The sequence below is a fragment of the Drosophila grimshawi genome, unplaced genomic scaffold (assembly GCF_018153295.1).
Source record: "Drosophila grimshawi isolate 15287-2541.00 unplaced genomic scaffold, ASM1815329v1 contig_311, whole genome shotgun sequence".
Lineage (NCBI taxonomy): Eukaryota > Metazoa > Arthropoda > Insecta > Diptera > Drosophilidae > Drosophila > Drosophila grimshawi.
Window position 1 is genome coordinate 10,702,396 of NW_025063098.1, and position 20,703 is coordinate 10,723,098.

Genomic DNA, 20,703 nt, shown 5'->3' on the forward strand with positions numbered 1-20,703 from the left:
TTAACTGTTTTACATTATTAATTAATTAAAGCAGCTGAATAATAAATAAGAATTTCGCAGCGCTGTTTAAAGGCGGGAAAATTTAAATGTGCTTGGAGGCAATATCGGAAATTGTGCACAGATTGTGCGACGCCATTCCTTATAGGCCTCTTAACAATTTTTTTGAAATTTCCTCAACATAATTGCATTCTTTGAGATCCTGCTTGATTTAAAACTTCTGAGCTGGAATAGTTTCGGATTCCGCAAAATTAAACAACATTTGCAAGTTAGTTTTAAAAATGTGTATTTTGAATAGGAAAATCAAGTAATCATGAAAAAGAGGCTACGTCGTTTATATATTTAGTAACTAAAATAAATCTTTAAAATTTGAATTTAAAAATGTCTTCCTGCAACATTTTGGATCTGCCCGATGAGTGCTTGTTGATAATACTTCAGCACTTAGATGCAATGAGCCAGTGTCAATTTGGTGTTGCCTGTGGACGCTTTGAAGATATTTACGAAATGGAACATAAGAATGATTTTAGATTTTTCACTTGGTGCAACACCAGCAACAAGTGGACGGATCTTCAGATTAAAGCGTTCTTCGAGCTAAACGGACACAAAATGCAATCATTAATAGTTTCTGTAACCGAATTCAGTACGCAGCTAAGTCACACTAATAATTTGATAGGCGTATGCTTATATCTTAAGAATCTGCGCTTATTGATCTTGAGTGCAAACAGACAGATAAATGATATGATTATTGCAATTTGCACACATTGCAAGGAATTGAAATATTTAACGATTGATCACAGTGATCTTCGCAGTTGTCCGAATTACGAATGTTTGGTTGAGCTGCCGAAACTATCAAGCTTGGATATTCCATATTTTAATAAAAACTCCAGTGATAAAGTATTCCAAAGGTTTGCTGAGCTGTGTCCCGATGGTTTAGAGTATCTACATATTGGATCGACACTGAAAAGAGAGCAAATCAAATACATTGCCTACTTTCGTTGCCTCAAAATGTTGAATATCTACAAGCCGGACTCTTATTTTATCGACCATTGCATTGTTAAATTATCAAATCTGACAGTTCTTTGCTTAACAAATGCCAAGCGCTTACAAAGCTATAATTTCAGGGATATTATTTTTAAACTCAAGTTTCTAAGCAAGCTGTATATAAGAGAATGTCCGAATTTCAATTACTGCTCATTATTATGCATATCTCGTTGTTTGGATGATGAAGTGATGAATGATGTTAAAGTTCGTCATTTACCTTTTTATTTGGATCTAACTCGAACGGCAGTTTCAAAAAAATTAGATGGCTTGATAAGAAAGTATGAAATTGACGTACTCCTCATACGAGTGGTAAGCTGCGATTCGGCTGTATAATTTACTTATCGATAGTCGATAAGCCTACAGCAAGACGATATATAATCGATGTGGCAGTACTGGCATTCGCTGAAAACAGCTGTTTATTGACTAAATATCTCAGCGTGTCCTCCGCTGTGGCATTATATTTTGTTATTGTTATTTAAATATACATATAGTTATATATATTTTTTAAAATCTGCAAATAAACATTAACAATTGATAACGGCGTATAGTGAAACAGGTGCAGCAACTTTTGCTTTGGTATTTTGATTGAAATAGTATCTATTGCGAAAGCAGCTACCCAAGCACAGCCGGCTTCACAATTGCAACATCAATAATCAACGACAACAACAACTACAACATGATGCAAACGTGTTTATGCTGATGCATGCTCTAATAAATGTGTAAAGTGCGAGTAGTAGTAGAATCTTCACAAAAGAGAGATTAAGCAAAGCAAAAAAGGGCGTTCAGTTCGTAAATAGATTGGGTTTTCTAGCTTAACCAATGTGGCACTTCCAATGAAAAATCAATTTGCAATCGTTGGATGTTCTCAGTATTGGTTATTGGCCAGATGAATCCAAACACAGCAATAATTAAAACCAAATACAACAACAAAAAACTGTAAAATATAGTATAAGTTTTTAAGTACATACAGAAAATGGCAGATAATAATCTGCTAGCTGCTGCAGCGCCATCTGTCGAGAATGCAGAGACTGCTATGTCGGGATTTGTCCGGGATTTGAAGCGTCCGCATCTGGACATCGAGGAGCAGGAGTTGAAAGTGGCCGGCTTCTCCCTCAGCGCCATCAAGGAAATGCGCCAAACACGCGACGCCGAACTCATGTCGGAACCCATCAACCAGCAGTTGCGCCAGTTCCAGGTGCTCGACGAGGTAGCCACTGCCAGTGAAGACGATGACTCAAGTAAGCGATGACTAACACACACGCACACATACACAATAAACAAATTCATTATTCTCGGTTTATGGCGCACAACAGCTTCTATATCAGAGTCTTATCTAAAGATCTCGCCATAGCTTATCATTATCCAAATAAAACCTGATAAGCATTAACTTGACAGGTTGTGCGTGTGTGTGTTGGGGTGTAGATCAGCCAAGCGCACTTGCCAGAATAATTTCAAGCTGTTCGCTTGCGCTGCAATTGAATGACAAAACTTCTGTGATACTTGATTCCTGATCCCTGATCCTCGTCTGTGGAGCTGCTCGAAAGAATCATGCGCATGCTACCGATTGTTCGCCTGGAATTGAAGCGCAAATCGCTCAAGCCAGGTACAGTGATCACTCGAGCAGTGGCAGCTGTCTAAAAATATTATCATTTTGATAATAATTTAAAAAGTTGCCATCTTCGAGCGATCACTGTGTAAACCTATTGATTTTATTTATATATATTTATTTAGAACATGGCTTACTTACCCTACTAATCGTGTGCATTGTTTTGCAGATGACAACAGCGACAAGCTGAATGGCGATAATTATGCTGACGATGACGATGGTGATGGCGATGGCGATGCTGGTGACTATGATTCATCCGATTTCGATGACGAGGAAATTGAAAATCTGCTCGATGAAAAACTGCCCGACGATATGCGGGAATCGAAGCGACCAAAATACGAGCAGCGCTTCAAGACTGTGCTGGAAGGTGAGCGAATTAAATCCCAGTCTCCAATTTCGATTAATTTGCAACTATTCTTTTGTGCAGAGAAGCGGCACAATCACTTTGAGGTGCTGCCGGAGGGCTGGGTGCAGGTGACCCACAATAGTGGCATGCCGCTATTCCTGCATCGCAAGTCGCGTGTCTGCTGTGCGGCTCGACCCTATTTCTTGGGCACGGGCAGTGCACGCAAGCATGCTGTGCCGCTGGGAGCTATACCCTGTCTGAACTATCGACGCGCTCTGGACGAAGAAGCGGGCGTTGTGGAGGAGCCCGCAACGGAGGACAAAACGCAGACGACAGAGGAGGGGACTGACGAAACGATGCCCGCTTCTGTTTGTCCGGTGATGCATGCAGAAGCAATACCCATGGAGCTGGATGACAAAGAGAATAAAGACGCGTCTGCCGCTGTAGCCAGCACAGGTGACGCTCCCCAAAATGAGGCCTTGAAGTCGCTGATACCGGCGGCCAAAATCGTGACCGTCAAGGAGAACACACAGAAGGAGTCGGTGACACCGGATCAGCTGAACACCTACTGCCAGAAACTGTTCAAATTCAAGACGATTCGTGTGCTGCGCTTTCGCAGTTGGAATGCCCGTCGCAAATTCACCAAGAATCGCAAGAATATCAAGAATATACAACGACCAACGCTGCCCGACGGCACCAAGCTCATCAAGTTTCCCATTTTGGCGGCCGGCGGTGCTGACGGTTCATCAAATCCGCGCGGACGCCGCGAGTGGATTATGAATCCAAATGGCAAGAGTTTTGTTTGTATCTTGCATGAGTATGTGCAACATGCGCTGAAGACCCAGCCCACGTATGAGTTCAAGGAGCTGCAGAACGCTGCCACGCCCTATTCCGCAACGGTTTCCGTTAACAATCTCAAATATGGCACTGGCTACGGCACCAGCAAGAAGCAGGCCAAATCGGAGGCGGCACGCGAAACATTGGAGATACTCATACCCGATGTTAAGGACAAAATAACGGGCAACAACAAGGATCAAAAGACGGGTACGGTCAGGAAGACGCAAAGTGATTTGTCAGTAAGTGCATTTATTAACAGTTTGTGACTGACTCAACTCAACTCAATTGTGTTGCACAGGTTTTCGATGACATTCGCATCGAGGATCCGCGCGTGACCGAGTTCTGCAACAAAACGACGGAACCGTCGCCAAATGCCATTCTATTGACATGCCTGCAGCGCAACTTTGGCAGCGATGTGCAGATCACCCAGGAGATCAATCGCACGGCCAACAACAAAAACGAATTCACCATGACCGTTGGCAAGCACACAGCCAAGGTGGTATGCAAGAACAAGCGGGAGGGCAAGCAGCTGGCATCCCAGGCTATTCTGCAGGTAACTTAAATAAGGCAATGCCACCAATCTGAATAATAGGCGGATGGATCACTCCTGCACGCAAATATTGGCCACGGAATCAAAAAAAAAGTACCCTTTACACTCACAATCTGTATAAATTATAAGATTTTTTTAAAAAAATGGAACTCCGATTTAAGAATCATCATAAGTATACCTTGAATACGATTCTGACTATACGTAAGCATTTACTATTAAGTTACAGCATATCTGCAAGTCGGTCAATTAAGTCAATTTATACTCTTTTTATATATTGTTTTATAGGTACTGCATCCGCATATACAGACTTGGGGCTCGCTGTTGCGCCTGTATGGCAACAATTCGATCAAGACGTTTAAGGAGAAGAAGCTGGAGGAGCAGGAGATTACCGTGCTGCAGAGTAAGGCGGCTGTTAATCAGCCCAACCATGCCATTCTCGAGAAGCTCAAATGCGAGATGCTGAAGCTGAGCGCGAAACGCGATGGCGTCCACACCATGGGCACCTTTGTGCCGCCTAGTGATGTTGACTTGCCTACATCCTCCGGTTCCAATTTACACAACGTTGAATTTTAGTTGAATTCTTCTGCTTCTCTTTGGTTATCAACCCCCCCAACTGGCATGACAAACTGTGACACAGTTACTCTATGTGATCCATTAAATTATGACAAACAACAAATATAATGTGTACAACGTCGTGCATTTTTTTTTAGCATATTATCTACTTAAACACTTAATAAATTGCACATGATATTTGCCAAAATTCTAGTAACAATAAATAAATACGGATCTATAAAACTGAACTTTGACTTCCTTTTGAAATACGTCGAACTTTGATGGTGATCGCTTAAGGAATCTAGTGACATTTTCCTCAGCTATTAAATATATTAATAATGATAAATGCAAATAAAAAATGAATTATTTGTAATTACGCTTTTAAGATGGGAGTTTTCTTTTAGCAGGAACTTGCCATAAATTCAGACAAATTTAAAATTATAACAATTCGCATTGGTTTCCACGTGTATGGCCCGTGTCTATACATGCGTTTGTGTGTGTATTAATGTGTGCGTGCAATTATTTAAAAGACAATGCCATCATAAATTATGCTACATTTTCATTTCATTCTAACGCTTCGTTTTTTATCGCATTCCTCGGACACAACACACACAAACACAGGCACACATACAGGCACTCACCGACGAGAATAGGCACGCGCAAGCGAATTCGCCGCGCTGGGCAGCACTGTTTACTGCGCAACGAGAGCGCGCAGCATCAGGCTAAAGACGGCCAAAAAAGAAAAAAAAAATTGAAAAATGCCGTTATTCCTTTCAACCATCGCATGTTTCTTCAGTATTTGTTCGTTGCGTGTCGAGTGCAAAAGCAAGCGTTTGGCCCGTGAGCGCTCTGCCGCCAAATCCGTATTAATTAAATCACATTGAATTGAAAACACATCGAATAGCTGCCAAGGTGCCCAGGGAATAACAATCACAATCCCAATCGCAAAAAGTGTGAGTGGGTCAAGCAAGTGTTGCTCTATCCACGCCAAATTTATGACCCAAGCGGCATCAAAGCAGTGTATAAAGCAGCCAGACGCGCTTTCGTTTTAAAAAAAATTCACTGTTGCAAAATTGGGTCTCGCGTGAAAAACGGAATAAAAAAGAAAATTGAAACGGGTATACATTTTGACGTCGTTGCGGCTGCCGTTGCCGCTGTCCTATTCCTATTGTGTTGTCCCATGTATCATTATTACACACGCACACACACACGCTACACACTCACACACACACACACACTGGCACGCACACATACGCTTATAGAGCTATGTGTGTGAATAATGTTCGGCCTGCGCCATTCAAATACATGTAAATTATGTAAAAAGCGATTGGAATTTTGTCAACGCATCGCCCGGAATTGAAATCAGCAATAGCAGCAACAACAGCAACTAATACACACAAGGTAAGTGAGGCGCATCAGGCGCCAAGTGTCAGTCAAATGTTGGAAAATTCAATAATCCGCCACAGCGCACCAATAGCACTTCCCAACCGCCCCTCCACCCAACTCTTTAGCCCACCACCCCAAAATGGCATATCAAATGTGGTTCACTTTGCATTGGCTGTCGTCTGTTGCGTCGTCAAAAAACTAGGTTGACTTTTGGTTTTGCTTTGTTTGCCAATTCGCGCTATTTCAATATTTCGGTTTCGGTTTCGATTTCACTTTCAGCTAATTTCAGTAAATGAAAGAAAAACAATAAGCAGCAACAGCAAATGTTGACACATTTTGTGAATCTCTCTCATTTCCTATTTGTTTATTTATTTTGGGTACAATTGAAGTGGCCCAATCCATTGTCAAAGGTAGCTTCTTTCATATTGGATAAGTAAATTCGGCTTCTGATTTTTATTGGCCCAAAGGTAGCAGAGATGAGCGCACAAGCCCGAAATCAACAAAGTCCCAACAATAAATTCATATTTCAAGGGCTGTGAATAATAAATAAATAAAGTTAATAAGTTTTAAGCCTAATCGCTGCTTTCCTTCTTAGCTTTTCTTTTACCTTGTGCTTAATAGAAAGAAGATTTTCAATTCAAAATTCACACTGATTTTTTACCGAAATCCTTAGGGTCAGCGTAAGCTAGTAAGTTAAGCTGGATCAGCTATATAACTAAGCTATTTAATATTTATGATAAAGGCCTTTGTTGTCTATTAATTGTTGTATTTAAAAAAATATACGTTTAATTAAAAAAAAGAGATATTTCACATGATAAATAAATTCAGTTGCGACAAAGCTATTATTTTTCAAGCCTAGACATAATGAATAATTAATTCGTTGTTAGCTTGAAAATAATTTGTAGTGAAAATGCATTTAAATATATATTTAAAATAATGAATTTTTAATATAATTGAAATGCACAATTAATTAATTCATTTTAATATAATTCGAATGTACCTTATCTTATCTATGATACATTCATTGTTTACATATTAAATAATCAGACCACTTATCAAGTCATTTAGGTTCAATCGATTAATAGGAAAGCGCTAAAAAATTTGGGTATTTTCCTTAATATAGAATTACAATCGGGGATATTGTTTAGGTAGACAAAGCTGGATTATCAACGTTCATCCATTGTTGGACACATACTTTGAGAATGAAATCTAATTCAATGACAACCTGTTTACAAATTGTAAATAAATATATGTTCAATAGATGGAAACGACATACTTATATTAGAATAAATATTCATATGTTTAATGCTGATTATCAACACCTGCCGACTTGTTTGTATCTGTTGCTGTATCAAACTCTTGCTCTGTCCTAAATTTTTCCATTGTTGTCTGAATTTGCGGCTCCTTTGAGACAACAGGCTTTGGAGTAGACCTGCGATTAGGTAAGAGTAAGCCTTCCAGAACACCAAAGGGTGCCTCCATAATAATGTAAATGATGTAACATAGCAGCAAAGTAAAACCGAAACTACCCCAGAATGTCAGCATCTGTTGAAGGAGCCAAAAGGTTGAGTGACATCCGAGCACCGCATTATAAGTCTAATTCCACTTACCACATCATAATCAGAGTAGAAGGTGTTCGTTCGCATACGCCTTCCGTTTATTTGTTGTATGAATATGTGAAAGACATACGCAGAGTATGAGAGCTTCGTAAGAGGCTGCCACAATGGCGAGGAGAGGAAACTGTTGGCCAATCCCCCATAGCCATGCATGCAGGCAAACACCACCCAGCACAGGCTGAGTGGCCAAGCGATGCGGGCCAGTGTATAATAGGATGCCTCCGACAACATCGATAAATGTGGATTTAAGAAATCGACATATGGTAAGAGTACAAACAGCACGGTGAACATCAAGCCCAAACTGATCAGCCAGCCCAAGCAGACCGCAATCCAATTCAGTTGAAAGGACTTGTTGCGATTCACATGCACGAAATATCCGAAGAGTGCTCCGATTAACCAAGGAGCTGCATGCACGTGTGTTGCATAGTAAAGCCTACGTTGAGCCAAGTCAGGCGTGACTCCATTTCTGTAAAATATGATAATAATCGTATTAGCTGAAATCAAAGAAAGCTTAAGTAAGCTCCTTACTCTACTTGAATGGGATACTTCTTAATCATCATTGTGCTAAAGAGGCAGGCGGAAAGTAGTAGAATCAAAACAATCATTCCAGCTGCGGCTCTCTTTCCCCATTTGTACAAGGCGATGAGGAATATTGGAGATATAATATATAGTTGCATGTCCACGCCCAAATACCAGCTGTGATTAATGCACTACAAGGAGTCAAATTGGGGTCAAGTTATTCAGTTCGTTTAGGCTAAGATTGACTTACAGCATCTATGCTTGCATAGTTTTGCATGTATAGCAATGTCCAGAACCAGGTGCGCTTACAATGGTTATAGTCATCAAATTTAATGCTATCAAAGAGCGGACCATCTCCAAACAGGGGCAACAGTGTCATATACATGAGTATAGCCAGAGCTAAGATGGGTGTGAGGCGCAAATAGCGATGCAGATACATCAGTGGAACGTTAAGTTTACCCTTTGTTCTGATCGAAGGAAAGGAGATTAAATTGGCAATGATTGATTTGATTGATTCGCTTGTCACTCACTTCTCGAGGGAACGCAGCCCAATCGCTATCACCAAAAGGCCACTAAGGAAGAAAAATGTATCCACTGAGAATGCAGCGTGTAGAATCAAACTGGTGTAAGGATTCTCAATCCACTTGAAACGAGAAGCGAGCAAGAAAGAGGTTTAGTGCGACAGTCTGTTATATTTTGGCAATTACTGTGTCTTACATATTTTATTCGAAATTTATTCATATTCGGCGATAGCAAAGCGAATAGGTATTGATGTCCATAGATAACCCACAGCAAGGACATGCAACGCATGCCATACAAACAATCGATAACATTGGGATTCGAATTGGGCTGCACGAGCCGAAACAGCGCTCGGGAATTGGCGCGTGCCGAGAAGATCTTAACCAAGACGGGTAATTGTTCTGTAAATGAAATGAAATTAACAATTAAGGACTCTTCATTCTTAGTTCGCAACTTACTCTGATTCTCGCAGCATAAATAATCGTAGGACATGGCCAAGAGAACAGCAGCAAGCAAAAGTGAGACTAGAATACTGTTAACGAAACCAATTCAATCGAAATGTAAATAAATATTATGATATCGATTCAATACTCACATTGTGAATATAGTTAGACCATCGATAGGCTCTCGGTCGGACGTCCGACATCCGATCTCTCTTACCAACTCCTCCGTATTATCGTAGCTGGCAAGTTTTTCGAATAGTTTACCCAGAAATGTGTTAATTTGCTTTGCGGAGCAGGAGGCAGGAAAACAAACGGATGTCTGTGTGCTCAAGCCTAATAGCTTGAATGGTAAGTTGGCAATGCAATACTTGCCCTTTATCTTGTAGTTATCACTGATCGTCTTGGAGATCGCGATGCACTCGTCGTAGTTGCCCAAGTCTATGGAGTTGCCGTACAGAACACCCTTTGGCATTAGGCCCCATGAATCGAACACTATTACACTTAAGATAAGTTATCTGGTTCACCTAATTGTTTGACTCTACATACTCATTATGGCCCAAATGTTGCCCGAGGATAGTCCACTCATCAGCTGATTCATATCCGCTAAACACTGCAGCTCCTGCTGGCTGGGCAGTCGTTTGTTTATCAAACTCAAGTCATCCATTGTAAAATTTCTATAGTAGTGTTTGGTGAATTCGACTGCAAGTGGACGCATATCTATTATCTTCTTGTATTCCTCCTTGGCAATAAAGTCAGGTGGTTCCAGCTTCATGGAACTATCGGCAAAACTCAGCCCGCACAACACGAACATACACAGGATTTTGATCATGTTTAATGGCGAATCGGTTAATGAATTATGTGCCGGTTTCCCAATACTATGTCCATTATATACGCCTAAATATTCCAACCTTTATGACGATAAGCAGCTCGCTGATAAATTCGAGGTACTTCATTTAATGCATTATCTCAAGTCGTTCCAAGAATTAAACACGATCATTATCATTTTGGTATTGCTTCATTCATTTTGAAGTATAGATTTATTTGTATATTATAAAATACAAATCTATTTATATTAATATAACTAAATATTGTTGAGCAACTTGACACTTCTTGGTAAAACGTCGGAGCACGAAGTCCCCCAATGACTCATCAAAATAAAATATATTTAATTCTAATGAAAATTGTTTGCGGTCCTTTATATTAGTAAAGATTATATTAATTGCAGATATTCTATAGATATATATAATTATCAAACTTATATGTTAATTATGAAATCTTAAGATATCTTGATCCTTCTAACTTACCTCGCATAGCAGATAATCTCGCGGAATTCCTTTTTGAATACTCATCATTTTTGAAGTATTACATTTAATATCTTATCATTGTGTGTATAGAAAGAAGTGCTAATGAGTGATTCATGAATCAATCAATCAAGCCGCTATCAATTCATTCGATGACAATTTTAAAACGTTTTCAAAATGTTAGACTAGTAGTGATTAGATTAAAACGAAATTAATTACACAAATACAATACAATATATACGGTTTGCTGATTAAATACACGTGTATTCACCTAAGCAACAGTATTCACACTTAATCAGTGCGCGTTAATGGATTTGTTGTGGTTTCCGACTTTTGCATCTCGGCATATTGGTTTATCGGTGCGGTTTTTGACGTAGCGTTTGGGCATCAGCATACACTGTAGAACACCAATATTATGTTCATAAAATTTAAAAATGCATAAATTATAACTTTTATAAAAATAATTCCATTTACCACATCTGAGAAAAAGGTTTTAGGACACAAATTGTACCAAAGAATTCACAAATAGATTATAACAGAAGAAAGCCGCTTTGTTCAGTTTTATTACCAATTTATGAACTTTTCGATTGATATTATGAAAAGAGCGATCGGTTGCAATGCTTACCAAAATGGTTTTTCTTTCAAAAGTTTGATTCTTTTATTGCTTACTGAAAAAATGTAAGATTTCCGCATTCAATTTAAGCAGTCAATCTTTCCAGGAAAGAAAAATTAAACTGAAAAAAAACTTTAGCTTAAACTTGATATCTTATCAAGGCACATTTACTTTATTTTCACAAACATATACATATGCTTCTGTAGAATTCTCAAGAACTTAACACAAGCAAATGAATATCAGGAAATACTATCACAATCAATTTGCTTATTTGTTTATAATAAGCTGTCAACTGCCATGATTCAACCAGATTGTATTGCTGGAGGCATGTTATTGATGTAGGTCCAATTTTATAACCGTCAATGCCTTTCAGCCCTCTTTTGCGGAGATCTGATAGTGAACAGAAGAGAAGTTGGTTCGCAGCAAACAAGGAAGGAATTTTGAAAAACGACTCTCGCTTAAATAATACAGATTACGATTACTTTTGGACAGAGCAGGTGGTATAAAAATACTTATGAATTATCTTTTATGGTAGCTGTGTTTTTATTAAAAACGTAGAACCGAAATGAAATAATAATTTAACTAAATCATATAATCAAACAATTTCATGTTCTTCGTAAATTCGGAAACTTTTTAACACACATTTAATCCAAAACCCATGTTAATACTTAATTACTTAATACTTAATTAGCCAGAGTAGATTTAATATTTATAGTAGAGTACTGACTGTCTCTGAGCTCGCTGTTGCTATTATTTCAACCGGAGAAGCAGAAGTTGTCTTAGATTTCGCGATTTCTGCTTCCTGATGGATCTCAGCGGTGTTTTCGGGTTTTGGAGTAGGCCGGCGACTGGGCATAAGCATGGTCGACAGGACCCCAAAGGGAGCCTCAACAATGAGGTGCATCACGAAAGCTAACAGCACACTGAATCCGAATGTTGACCAAAACTTAATCATCTATTGAACGAATGTACGTGGAGTATCCGAAATTAATGTTATTTGACTTGATTTTCACTTACCATTTCGAAGTCGGAGAAAAAGGCGCTTGACCGCATTCGACTTCCGATTATTTGCTGCATAACTATGTGAAATATATAGGCGGAGTACGAGATCTTTGAGAGGGGCTGCCACAGCGGTGAAGAGAGAAAACTATCCGCCATTCCACCGTATCCATTCATACAAGCAAAAACCACCCAGCACAGACCCAATGGCCAAGCAATCCGTGTGAGCGTATAATACAAGGACTGCTCCAGCATACTTAAGGGTGACGCATGCCACTTAGAAGCCGGATATAGTACAAATATCGAGGTGAACAACAAGGCCAAACTGATAAGCCAGCCCAGCCAAACCGAAAGGTGGTTCAGCTTAAAGGTCCTGTTGCGATTCGCATGCAGGAAATATCCGAATAGGAACCCCAACAGCCAGGGTGCCGCGTGCGTATGTGTTGCAAAATATAACTTGCGTTGCGCCTCAACAGGGAGGTGTCCCTGTCTAAATTGAAATCAAATATGTAAAAAGTAAAAATAGTTGCATACCGAAATAGCAATGAACCTACTGTAAGCGAATAGGATACTTCTTTGTCATCATTGTGGTGAAGAGACAGCCGGAGAGGAACAGCATGAGAACAAAAATTCCAGCTGCACCTTTTTTGCCCCATTTGTAGAGGGCGATGAGGAATATTGGCGACAAAATATACAGTTGCATGTCCACTGCCAAGTACCAGGTATGGCTGATACACTATAAGAAAAGGGGGTTTGGGTAATCATCAGCATCCGGTTTTCCCAAAAGTTGACTTACGATTTCAGAGGTGGCATAATTTTGAAGATATAGTAAAGTCCAGAACCAGGTGCGCTCGCAACGTGAATAATCATCAAATCGGACTTTGTGAATTAAGGGTCCTTCTCCCAAATGGGGCAGAAGTGTCATATAGAAAAGAATAGCCACAGCCAGGATGGGAGTAAGGCGCAAATAGCGATGAATATACATGAGAGGCACATTTAACCTTCCCTTGGTTCTTATGATGGACAAAACATTATTGTAATTGTCAATCATTTGCTGGCGCTAAACTTACCTTTCCATGGCCCGCAGTGAAATCATTACCACCAACAAGCCACCGAGGAACAAAAAGGTGTCCACTGAGAACGCAGCGTGACTAACCAAGTTGCTAAAGGGCTCCTCGAACCACTGTAAAACGTAAATCAGCATTGAGCAAATGCATCTTCCATGTTTTGTATGAGTTTTAGCTGCACATGAAGGTTTAGCTGCACAACATACCCGGATAATGCTTATGCTGTTCATAGTCGGCGCCAAAAGCGCCATAATATATTGATGTCCATAGATGACCCAGATCAGGGACAGACAGCGCATTCCATTGAGACAGTCGATGACGTTGGGGTTCGTCCTGGGCTCCACAAGGCGGAAAAGAGTGCGAGAATTCGCGCGTGCCGAAAACGCCATTACAACAAGTGGCCTTTTACCTTTTGGGGTTTGGAAATTGGTTAAAGGATATCAGACTATAATGTCAACTTTGAATTACTCACTTTGATCGCCATAAAGGAAGTAATCGCAAAGTGTGGCTACAGCCAAGGCAGCTCCCATCAGTGATAAGAATACGCTGTAAAGTCAAAGAATTGCATAAGACAATTTAGTTATATTATATTCAGCACTTACATGGTAAATATGGCTAGACCATCGAAGGGTTCCCGATCGGAAGTCTTACAATTCTCCTCCGTCACTAATTGGGTATTAATATTGATACCAATAAGCTTTTGCAGCATCTGCTTCAGAAACATACTCATGTTGGTAGCAGAGCATGAGGCGGGTAAGCAAATTCCTATATTCAAATCTAAGGGAATGCCAAGCGATTTTAAAATAGGCAGTTTTGCCATGCAGTATTTGCCCTGTATTCTATATTTATCCGAGATTGTCTTCTGAATACCAATGCACTCATCGTAGTTGCCCATGTCATATATGTTTCCCATTAGCAATCCTTTTGGGAAAGTGCCCCACGAGTCAAACACTGTAATCCAAAGAAGTTAGATTTTGCCCTGCTGATGAGAGAATCTGACTCACTTTTTACTGACCAGAGCTTCCCAGATGCCAGACCAGTGGTCAACTGAGTCATATCGGCTAGGCACTGTAGATCCTGTTGGTTGGGAATTCGTGTGCTGGGTATATCCAAGTCTGTTTGTGTAATATTTTCGTAATGCTGGGCGAACTCAAAAGCAAGCGAGCGGAATTCCATTATTCGTTTGTATTCCTCCATCGTAATAAAATCACTCGAGTCCAGCTGTGTTGAGCTGACAAGTGCCAGTCCAAACAGCAAAAGCGTAACAATCATTTTGACCATTTCGATTGCGATGCGAGTTTCGCTTTGACCAACTTCAGGTAGCTGCCGTTGTTATGTACTCGCCAAATATCAGGCATTATATTGAGATAAGCGTTTCGTTCTAGGAACAAAAAGCGTTAGCCAGATATGGGTGAATTACTTTGACTTATCTTGACCTATTCAATCTACTGTATATTGCAACAGCTTCTATGGAATTAAGTTTTTTATTTTTCGGTGGAAAATAAGAATTTTTCCAAGGAAAATGTGGTAAATTACATTGAATATATAAAAAATGTGCAAATGCACCCAAAACTTCATCTATAATATAATGATATGTGACCACCACAACTTTGTCTATTTTAGAGACTAGTTTACCCTGAACACATTACAAATTAGTAAAATGAAGTTATAATGATCAGGATTAACAGTCGAGTCGATTAACCCATGTTTGTCTATTTACAATCGGATCTCAGAGACTGTGAAAACTAGAGACTTCAACATTTCGTTATAAGTTTTTGTTCATTATTATATCGGTAACTCTCGCGATTGGCAAATATCGATATAAATCGAATACGGGTTGCAAAGACTGCCACAATTTAAAGGGTATATAGTGTCAACTATTTTATATATTATATCTTTGAACTGCCACTGAATATATTTAATATATATAGCTGGATTCAGGGTCCTAGTCTAACTGTTTACAGAATTCTTATTTGTATTAAAGATGGTTCTGAGTCGAAGGTAATTTCTAGTTAAGCATGTTACTACTTAAAATAATATCAAAATACATAGATTAGTTAATACATTCTCGTACGTCACTTTTTTATCGGTCGCTCATCAGCTGCGTCGTATCAGTGAAGCACTTTGCCGTTTCTTCTGAATAGTTAATCCGAATAGTTAATCTGATTGAGTTAAAACCAAAATATGAGTTCGGTCGAAGAACACAAGTTAATTTTTTTCGAGAACTAGATTATATTTACATTTGGTTCGCTTATTAATGCTGAATTGATATTGTTATTGATTCGATTGAATTTTGATTCGATATCAATTTTAATTTGAACTGTCAGAGATAGTCGGAGTCTGGAGATAGTCGGAAGGTGGAAATTTACTCAGTTACACATTACAGTCAGTTATAAAGTCAATATCTTATCTACTGCTGATTAATTATGACTGTTAATCGGCTAATCAGCTGTGTAAAAGTTTCCTTAATTATACTTTTATCTAATAAGTATATAAAAACGTGGAAGTTAAGGAGGATTCTCTCATCACAAAATACTGAATGCCGAAAGAATAATAGTTCTCCACTTGATTTGGGGCACTTAACCTATCAATATTTCGTTGAAATAATTCAAGTTGCCTATTATAATCCCATAATATAAGATGAGCGCTTCATAGGAGCCTAAAAAAACATACAACCAAAAAAAGCTTTCCACTGTAAATACACATAAAACATTTCGCGGAAAAAAGACAAATTTAAAATAGGCTTAGCAGATCCTTGCGAAACTAAGCCAGGAAAAACAGCCCTTCGATTGGTGTGATTTTGAGCTCCGCATTATCCAGACGAAGAGAAAAATCAATAAACATTAATCTTGACGTGATTTTGCCTTTATCCAGCGCCATTTGCGTATTTGATGCTGCCAATTCCGGGGGTATTTGATAAAAGATTGAAGTTAAATAGAAAAAGCAAACCGCAATGCACGGCAAGGCAAGGGATTGCAATTATCATTACCAGGACCAGGCCCAGGATGAACCCCAGACCCCAGACCCCGGACCCCAGAACCCCTGGATGCCAAACTTATGAAAACTCAATTTCAATCGGAATTCACACGCTTGAAAGATGAGACGCCACCAAACTGGAGCACAATTATCAACAGTGCGGTGTCAGTGTGATGGATTTGCGTCGCCCCCTTTCTATACCACTTGACAAGATAACGTTGAAAATGATGGGGAAATTAGAATGCTTGTCAATATGTCAGCATTTATTTGCTCACATTGAAATGTGTGGAGTGGTGAAACGTGTTGTTAACGCTTTATAAAGATTGGCATGCCTGATTGCCTTATCAAACTGTTATTATTCACATTCCAGCCTAGTTAAGGGTTTGGAAGCGGGGTGGGTTGAGAACCAATCCACCGCAGGACCTTGAGGAATTTCCTCAATGTGAGAAGATATTTACATCGTCTGGTGTCACCTTGAAAATTTCATAATTAAACGCAGACACAGCCACACAAACTCGTCGCTGAGTTCAGTTGCAGATATTTACCTTAAAGAATTCTAATTAAATCATTGAAAAAGTTTCAGGACTTTGTGCTGATTCATGTGTACCGGCAGCTGCTACTTTTCCAAGTCGAGCCCCAAACTTTTCCCTTAGGGGCCAAAAGAATTTGCCTGATTTGTATACCCTGTGCTGCAAACACACACACACATATCAAATGACCAGCAATTGTGCTATCCATTTACATTGCTGTAGGGTATCTATAAGTTTGCCACTCGAAAGCCTTATGCTGAGTGTTACATGTTTTTTTTTTTTTTTTGGGATGTGTTTTGCTTTCATATTTGTTGTTGTCGAGTTGCCTCCACTTGTGTGCCGTCTAATTTGTGGTGTTTGCTTTTGGACTTTCGGCTTTGGCCAGGCAAAGAGCCGACGCTCTTTTGGCTTATGCAAAGCATGGTCTAAAGCCCTATATGTGCCGTTGCTGCTCGAGACTGAGACTGAGCCACTGGGCTGCGAGTGCGTCGGATTTTCCCAGTTTGCCCGGATTGTTGACGATGGGGGGCGACGGCAACGATGGTGGCAGCTTGGCAACCCGCTTATACCGTATCAGTATTTCATGTCCTAACACACTCACACACACCCGCAAGATTCATAGACTCATAAATCTTTAAGTATTGAATACCATTTTTGCATATACATAAGTAAAAACTCACGCCGAAAACTTTATCCAGCCACCAGACCCATCCAACAGCCGACTGTCCAGACTGGCCAAAATATTTGCAAAACTTTGCTTGAGGTGAACGCAAACAACATGGCGCCGAATACCAAACAGCTATGTACAAGAACATATGTATTTACACCCAGAAAAATATACATATCAATTGTCTATGCACTTCAAAATGACTTAACTTATCGCTTAAGCAAATTACGCTCAAGGGGAACATCATTAATATAATTTACATCATTTGTCCTAAATTCTTATTCAATTTGATTTCAAAATTATTTAATCAATGATACTCGTTTTACAACATCAATAATATTTGTAGAAATATAAGAAAAACTATGTAAAACTTAATGATTTATTTATTTACTTAAAACTTTATTTGGTTAGACAATTTGTTGACATATTATTTATTTATTTATATTTGTACATTTATGGCATCAAAGTACAATTAAATTGCAACATCTTTGCATAATTCACACAAGTTTCAAGAGAATTAAAATAGTTTTTCGCTCTAGAATTTTCTTAAATTATCATTTGCAATATTTCTTAGGCTAAAGTTGAAAGTAACGATTATTTACATGATTTTCTTTTTGTTGAGTGTAGAATCTTTCGCTGAGCGGCCGGAAACATTGGATGCCAATTTAGCAGCCGATCCGACGGAAGTGAGTGTAACAGAATCTGGTTGGGAGCAGGCTTGTCGCCACTGGCGGTCGTTTTTTGGCCTGCCTCGGCGCGCTGGCCAAAATCCACCATAATAATGTTGTATCTACGCACACATATTTAAAGCTAACAGCCCGCATATATAGGCCCCATATGCTACAAGCACTCGCACAACACTCACACACATATAACACATATAACACAACAAACACATAACACACTCGGACAGCATACGCACTCGGCTTGTAAAGAGTTCGTATTGGTAGAGGAAATATACTCGTATTCATGAAATGGAATAACTAATGACTTTATGCTAGAAGCGTGTTTTGTTAATTGCATTTGCTAAAAACGAGTCACAGTTGTACTTGAGGGGCGGCTTTTGGGTGGCTATCTGGTTGGTCAGATGTGGGATGTGTCTATATAAACATAGTTAACAGTAGTTGGCTGCCATTTGGTGGCAACTTCATCGCTCGCTCACTTCAGCCAGCTTCTGTGTACACTGAGTTCAAGTTGTTATGGTTATGGAGCATTAAATGCGAAAAAAATTTCAATAGCCGTTGCTGCGGCCACCGAAAACTTAACGAAATGAAAGGAAGCCAAGCGGCAAGCCCATAGATACAACCACAACCGCATTTAGAGCCGCAACAAAAACAACAACAGCAGCAGTAGCAGCAGCAGCAGATACAACAACAACAACAAGTCGACAGACCGCGGCTAATGAAACCGCAGTTGATTTGGGAATGGGAATCGGATGGGTAAAATGTGTATAAGACGAAAAGAAAATCGCTTCTCAAGTAGCTGGCAACATCAACGCCGCTCCCGCACAGTGGTTGCCATCAGTTTTCTACCGGTATGCAATACAATTTGTCCAAGTTCTCAAATATTTTGTAGGTAATCGATAATCGATAGTCGATAATTCGATTTGAGGGCTTAATTTTAGTCAAACAATAATTTCGAACTCCGAGGGGTTAATATCTATGTGCTAAGGGCATGCAAATCGAAACACTAAAATATATTTAAACAATTATTCAACAGTGCTGATAAAAAGTAATCCAAGTCAGGTACCTAGCAACATGACATAATCGATAACCGATAGATTAAAAACCACTTGAACAGAGTTCTTTGTAAATAGAAATTTAAAATTTGTATAAAAAAGATTGTCTAATTTAACTATTAATATATTTTATTAGATGCTAACAACTTAGGACTTTATCTTAGTGTTTCACTACTTTGGTGGCTTCTGCTCCTGTGGCAACTGATTGCATCCACTGTATCCGCGTGATGGCTTTCCGGAGGTTGAAGCTAGAGGTTCGGCCACTGATGATGGCGACAATTTGCCAATGCATGCGATAAGCTGTGTAGGCGTCGGTGCGATGTGTGTGTGTGTGTGTATGTGTGTGCGTGTTTGGGTGTGTGTATTTTGGGCTGTTTTTGTTGAGCCGAAATCGAGTGTCAGTGGCAATGGATGTGCAAAGAGACGAAGATTGAGTCTTTGTTATCTTAGTAAATCGTCAACTTTTGTGTTCGTCAAAAAGCACACATTCCTCTGTCTACAATCGATAGACGCTTGACTAAGTGAATATACATAAGCATCCACTATGTGTATTTGAGTGTATATTTTTGTTTTGATACAATTTGCTGCTTGTCGAGAATAGCCAAACATAATTTAATGAAGAATGCGTCTGCTCAACGAGCTTCATATGTATATAATACATATTGTGAATTCAAAATTTTATGTTTTTTCTTATACGTTTATGCTTCAACTGGTCCAATTAGTTACGCAAATCAGCACAGCACAGCTCTTTACAGAGGCAAACACTGCTGCACTTGATGCACTCCCTCATCAAGTTAATTGGCTGAACTCAAAGTAAAAATGTCGAGAAATTGTCCATTTTGCGTGCCCAGTCTTAAATATATTTAAATAACAAAGTCATTAAAGCTTAATAACACAGCAACAAAAATATATACGACAACAACAACACTCGAATTGGTCAACGCAAATGGAGCATTCAAATGGAGACGATGGGTCTCATCCCGACAACATGTGCCACAATCACGTTAGTGTTTGCCTGTCTCCGTATCTGTTTGCGTACATGCTTTACACGAGTGTCTCCAAACAGACAAACATCCGTATACGGCGCATACGGGAAGCCAGACGGCGGGGAAGGGGGATAAAGCGGGGACAGTCACGTCCTGTCGTCCTGGCCGAAATGTGCCTGTCGGGTAAGCACTTGAGCATCATGGTCGACTTCCTCGACGTTCAATTTGTGCACTTAAATTCATTTCACTTTAATTACAAAGGTATTCCGTTTAATATTTGATGGCTACTGCTGCCAGCCCAGCTGCTCTGCTCTTCTCTGCTCTTCTCTGCTCTTCTCTGCTCTTCTCTGCTCTTCTCTGCTCTTCTCTGCTCTGCTCTGCTCAGCTCTGTTGGATGCCTTCATCTGCTTAATG

General features: G+C 39.5%; 4 protein-coding genes across 5 annotated transcripts in view; 2 read left to right on the forward strand and 2 right to left on the reverse strand.

Moving 5' to 3' along the window:
- The first annotated feature begins 1,622 nt into the window (after window positions 1-1,622).
- Window positions 1,623-5,172, forward strand: LOC6563821 (microprocessor complex subunit DGCR8). 2 transcript variants are annotated; one of them, XM_032737766.2, is made up of 5 exons: window positions 1,623-2,276; window positions 2,814-3,011; window positions 3,072-4,066; window positions 4,126-4,380; window positions 4,663-5,172. In XM_032737766.2, the coding sequence occupies exons 1-5, from the start codon at window positions 2,012-2,014 to the stop codon at window positions 4,948-4,950; spliced, it is 2,001 nt and encodes a 666-aa protein (XP_032593657.1). In that variant the 5' UTR covers window positions 1,623-2,011; the 3' UTR covers window positions 4,951-5,172. The 2 variants fall into 2 exon arrangements, with proteins under 2 accessions (XP_032593657.1, XP_032593658.1); XM_032737767.1 differs by lacking the exon at window positions 1,623-2,276 and adding an exon at window positions 2,478-2,641.
- Window positions 5,173-7,322: 2,150 nt separating this feature from the next.
- LOC6563820 (nose resistant to fluoxetine protein 6) lies at window positions 7,323-10,234 on the reverse strand. Its single transcript, XM_001989670.3, has 9 exons — window positions 9,959-10,234; window positions 9,565-9,904; window positions 9,428-9,501; window positions 9,168-9,370; window positions 8,981-9,093; window positions 8,701-8,917; window positions 8,460-8,641; window positions 7,926-8,397; window positions 7,323-7,860 (listed from the first exon to the last, which is right to left on the reverse strand). The coding sequence occupies exons 1-9, from the start codon at window positions 10,221-10,223 to the stop codon at window positions 7,618-7,620; spliced, it is 2,109 nt and encodes a 702-aa protein (XP_001989706.2). The 5' UTR covers window positions 10,224-10,234; the 3' UTR covers window positions 7,323-7,617.
- A 1,690-nt stretch (window positions 10,235-11,924) lies between these two features.
- Window positions 11,925-14,677, reverse strand: LOC6563819 (O-acyltransferase like protein). Its single transcript, XM_001989669.2, has 9 exons — window positions 14,397-14,677; window positions 13,995-14,343; window positions 13,865-13,938; window positions 13,599-13,801; window positions 13,396-13,508; window positions 13,122-13,338; window positions 12,880-13,061; window positions 12,344-12,815; window positions 11,925-12,281 (listed from the first exon to the last, which is right to left on the reverse strand). The coding sequence occupies exons 1-9, from the start codon at window positions 14,671-14,673 to the stop codon at window positions 12,036-12,038; spliced, it is 2,133 nt and encodes a 710-aa protein (XP_001989705.1). The 5' UTR covers window positions 14,674-14,677; the 3' UTR covers window positions 11,925-12,035.
- A 3,554-nt stretch (window positions 14,678-18,231) lies between these two features.
- The window catches only part of LOC6563747, a 34,677-nt gene continuing 32,205 nt past the window's right edge, over window positions 18,232-20,703 (forward strand). The window contains exon 1 of the mRNA XM_001989668.3: window positions 18,232-18,251. The gene's annotated coding sequence lies outside the window, so the exon portion shown is untranslated. The remainder of the gene's footprint in view (window positions 18,252-20,703) is intronic.

Coding starts and splice junctions, on each gene's coding strand:
- LOC6563820 (XM_001989670.3), bottom strand. CDS start 10,223: ATGTTCGTGTTGTGCGGGCTGAGTTTTGCCGATAGTTCCATGAAGCTG. Junction 9,094..9,167: donor ATAAATTTCGAATAAAATAT/GTAAGACACAGT, acceptor TCTCGTTTCAAG/TGGATTGAGAATCCTTACAC. Junction 8,918..8,980: donor GGGCTGCGTTCCCTCGAGAA/GTGAGTGACAAG, acceptor TCCTTCGATCAG/AACAAAGGGTAAACTTAACG.
- LOC6563821 (XM_032737766.2), top strand. CDS start 2,012: ATGGCAGATAATAATCTGCTAGCTGCTGCAGCGCCATCTGTCGAGAAT. Junction 2,277..2,813: donor CAGTGAAGACGATGACTCAA/GTAAGCGATGAC, acceptor ATTGTTTTGCAG/ATGACAACAGCGACAAGCTG. Junction 4,381..4,662: donor CATCCCAGGCTATTCTGCAG/GTAACTTAAATA, acceptor ATTGTTTTATAG/GTACTGCATCCGCATATACA.
- LOC6563819 (XM_001989669.2), bottom strand. CDS start 14,673: ATGGTCAAAATGATTGTTACGCTTTTGCTGTTTGGACTGGCACTTGTC. Junction 14,344..14,396: donor GAAGCTCTGGTCAGTAAAAA/GTGAGTCAGATT, acceptor TTTGGATTACAG/TGTTTGACTCGTGGGGCACT. Junction 13,062..13,121: donor ATTATGCCACCTCTGAAATC/GTAAGTCAACTT, acceptor CTTTTCTTATAG/TGTATCAGCCATACCTGGTA.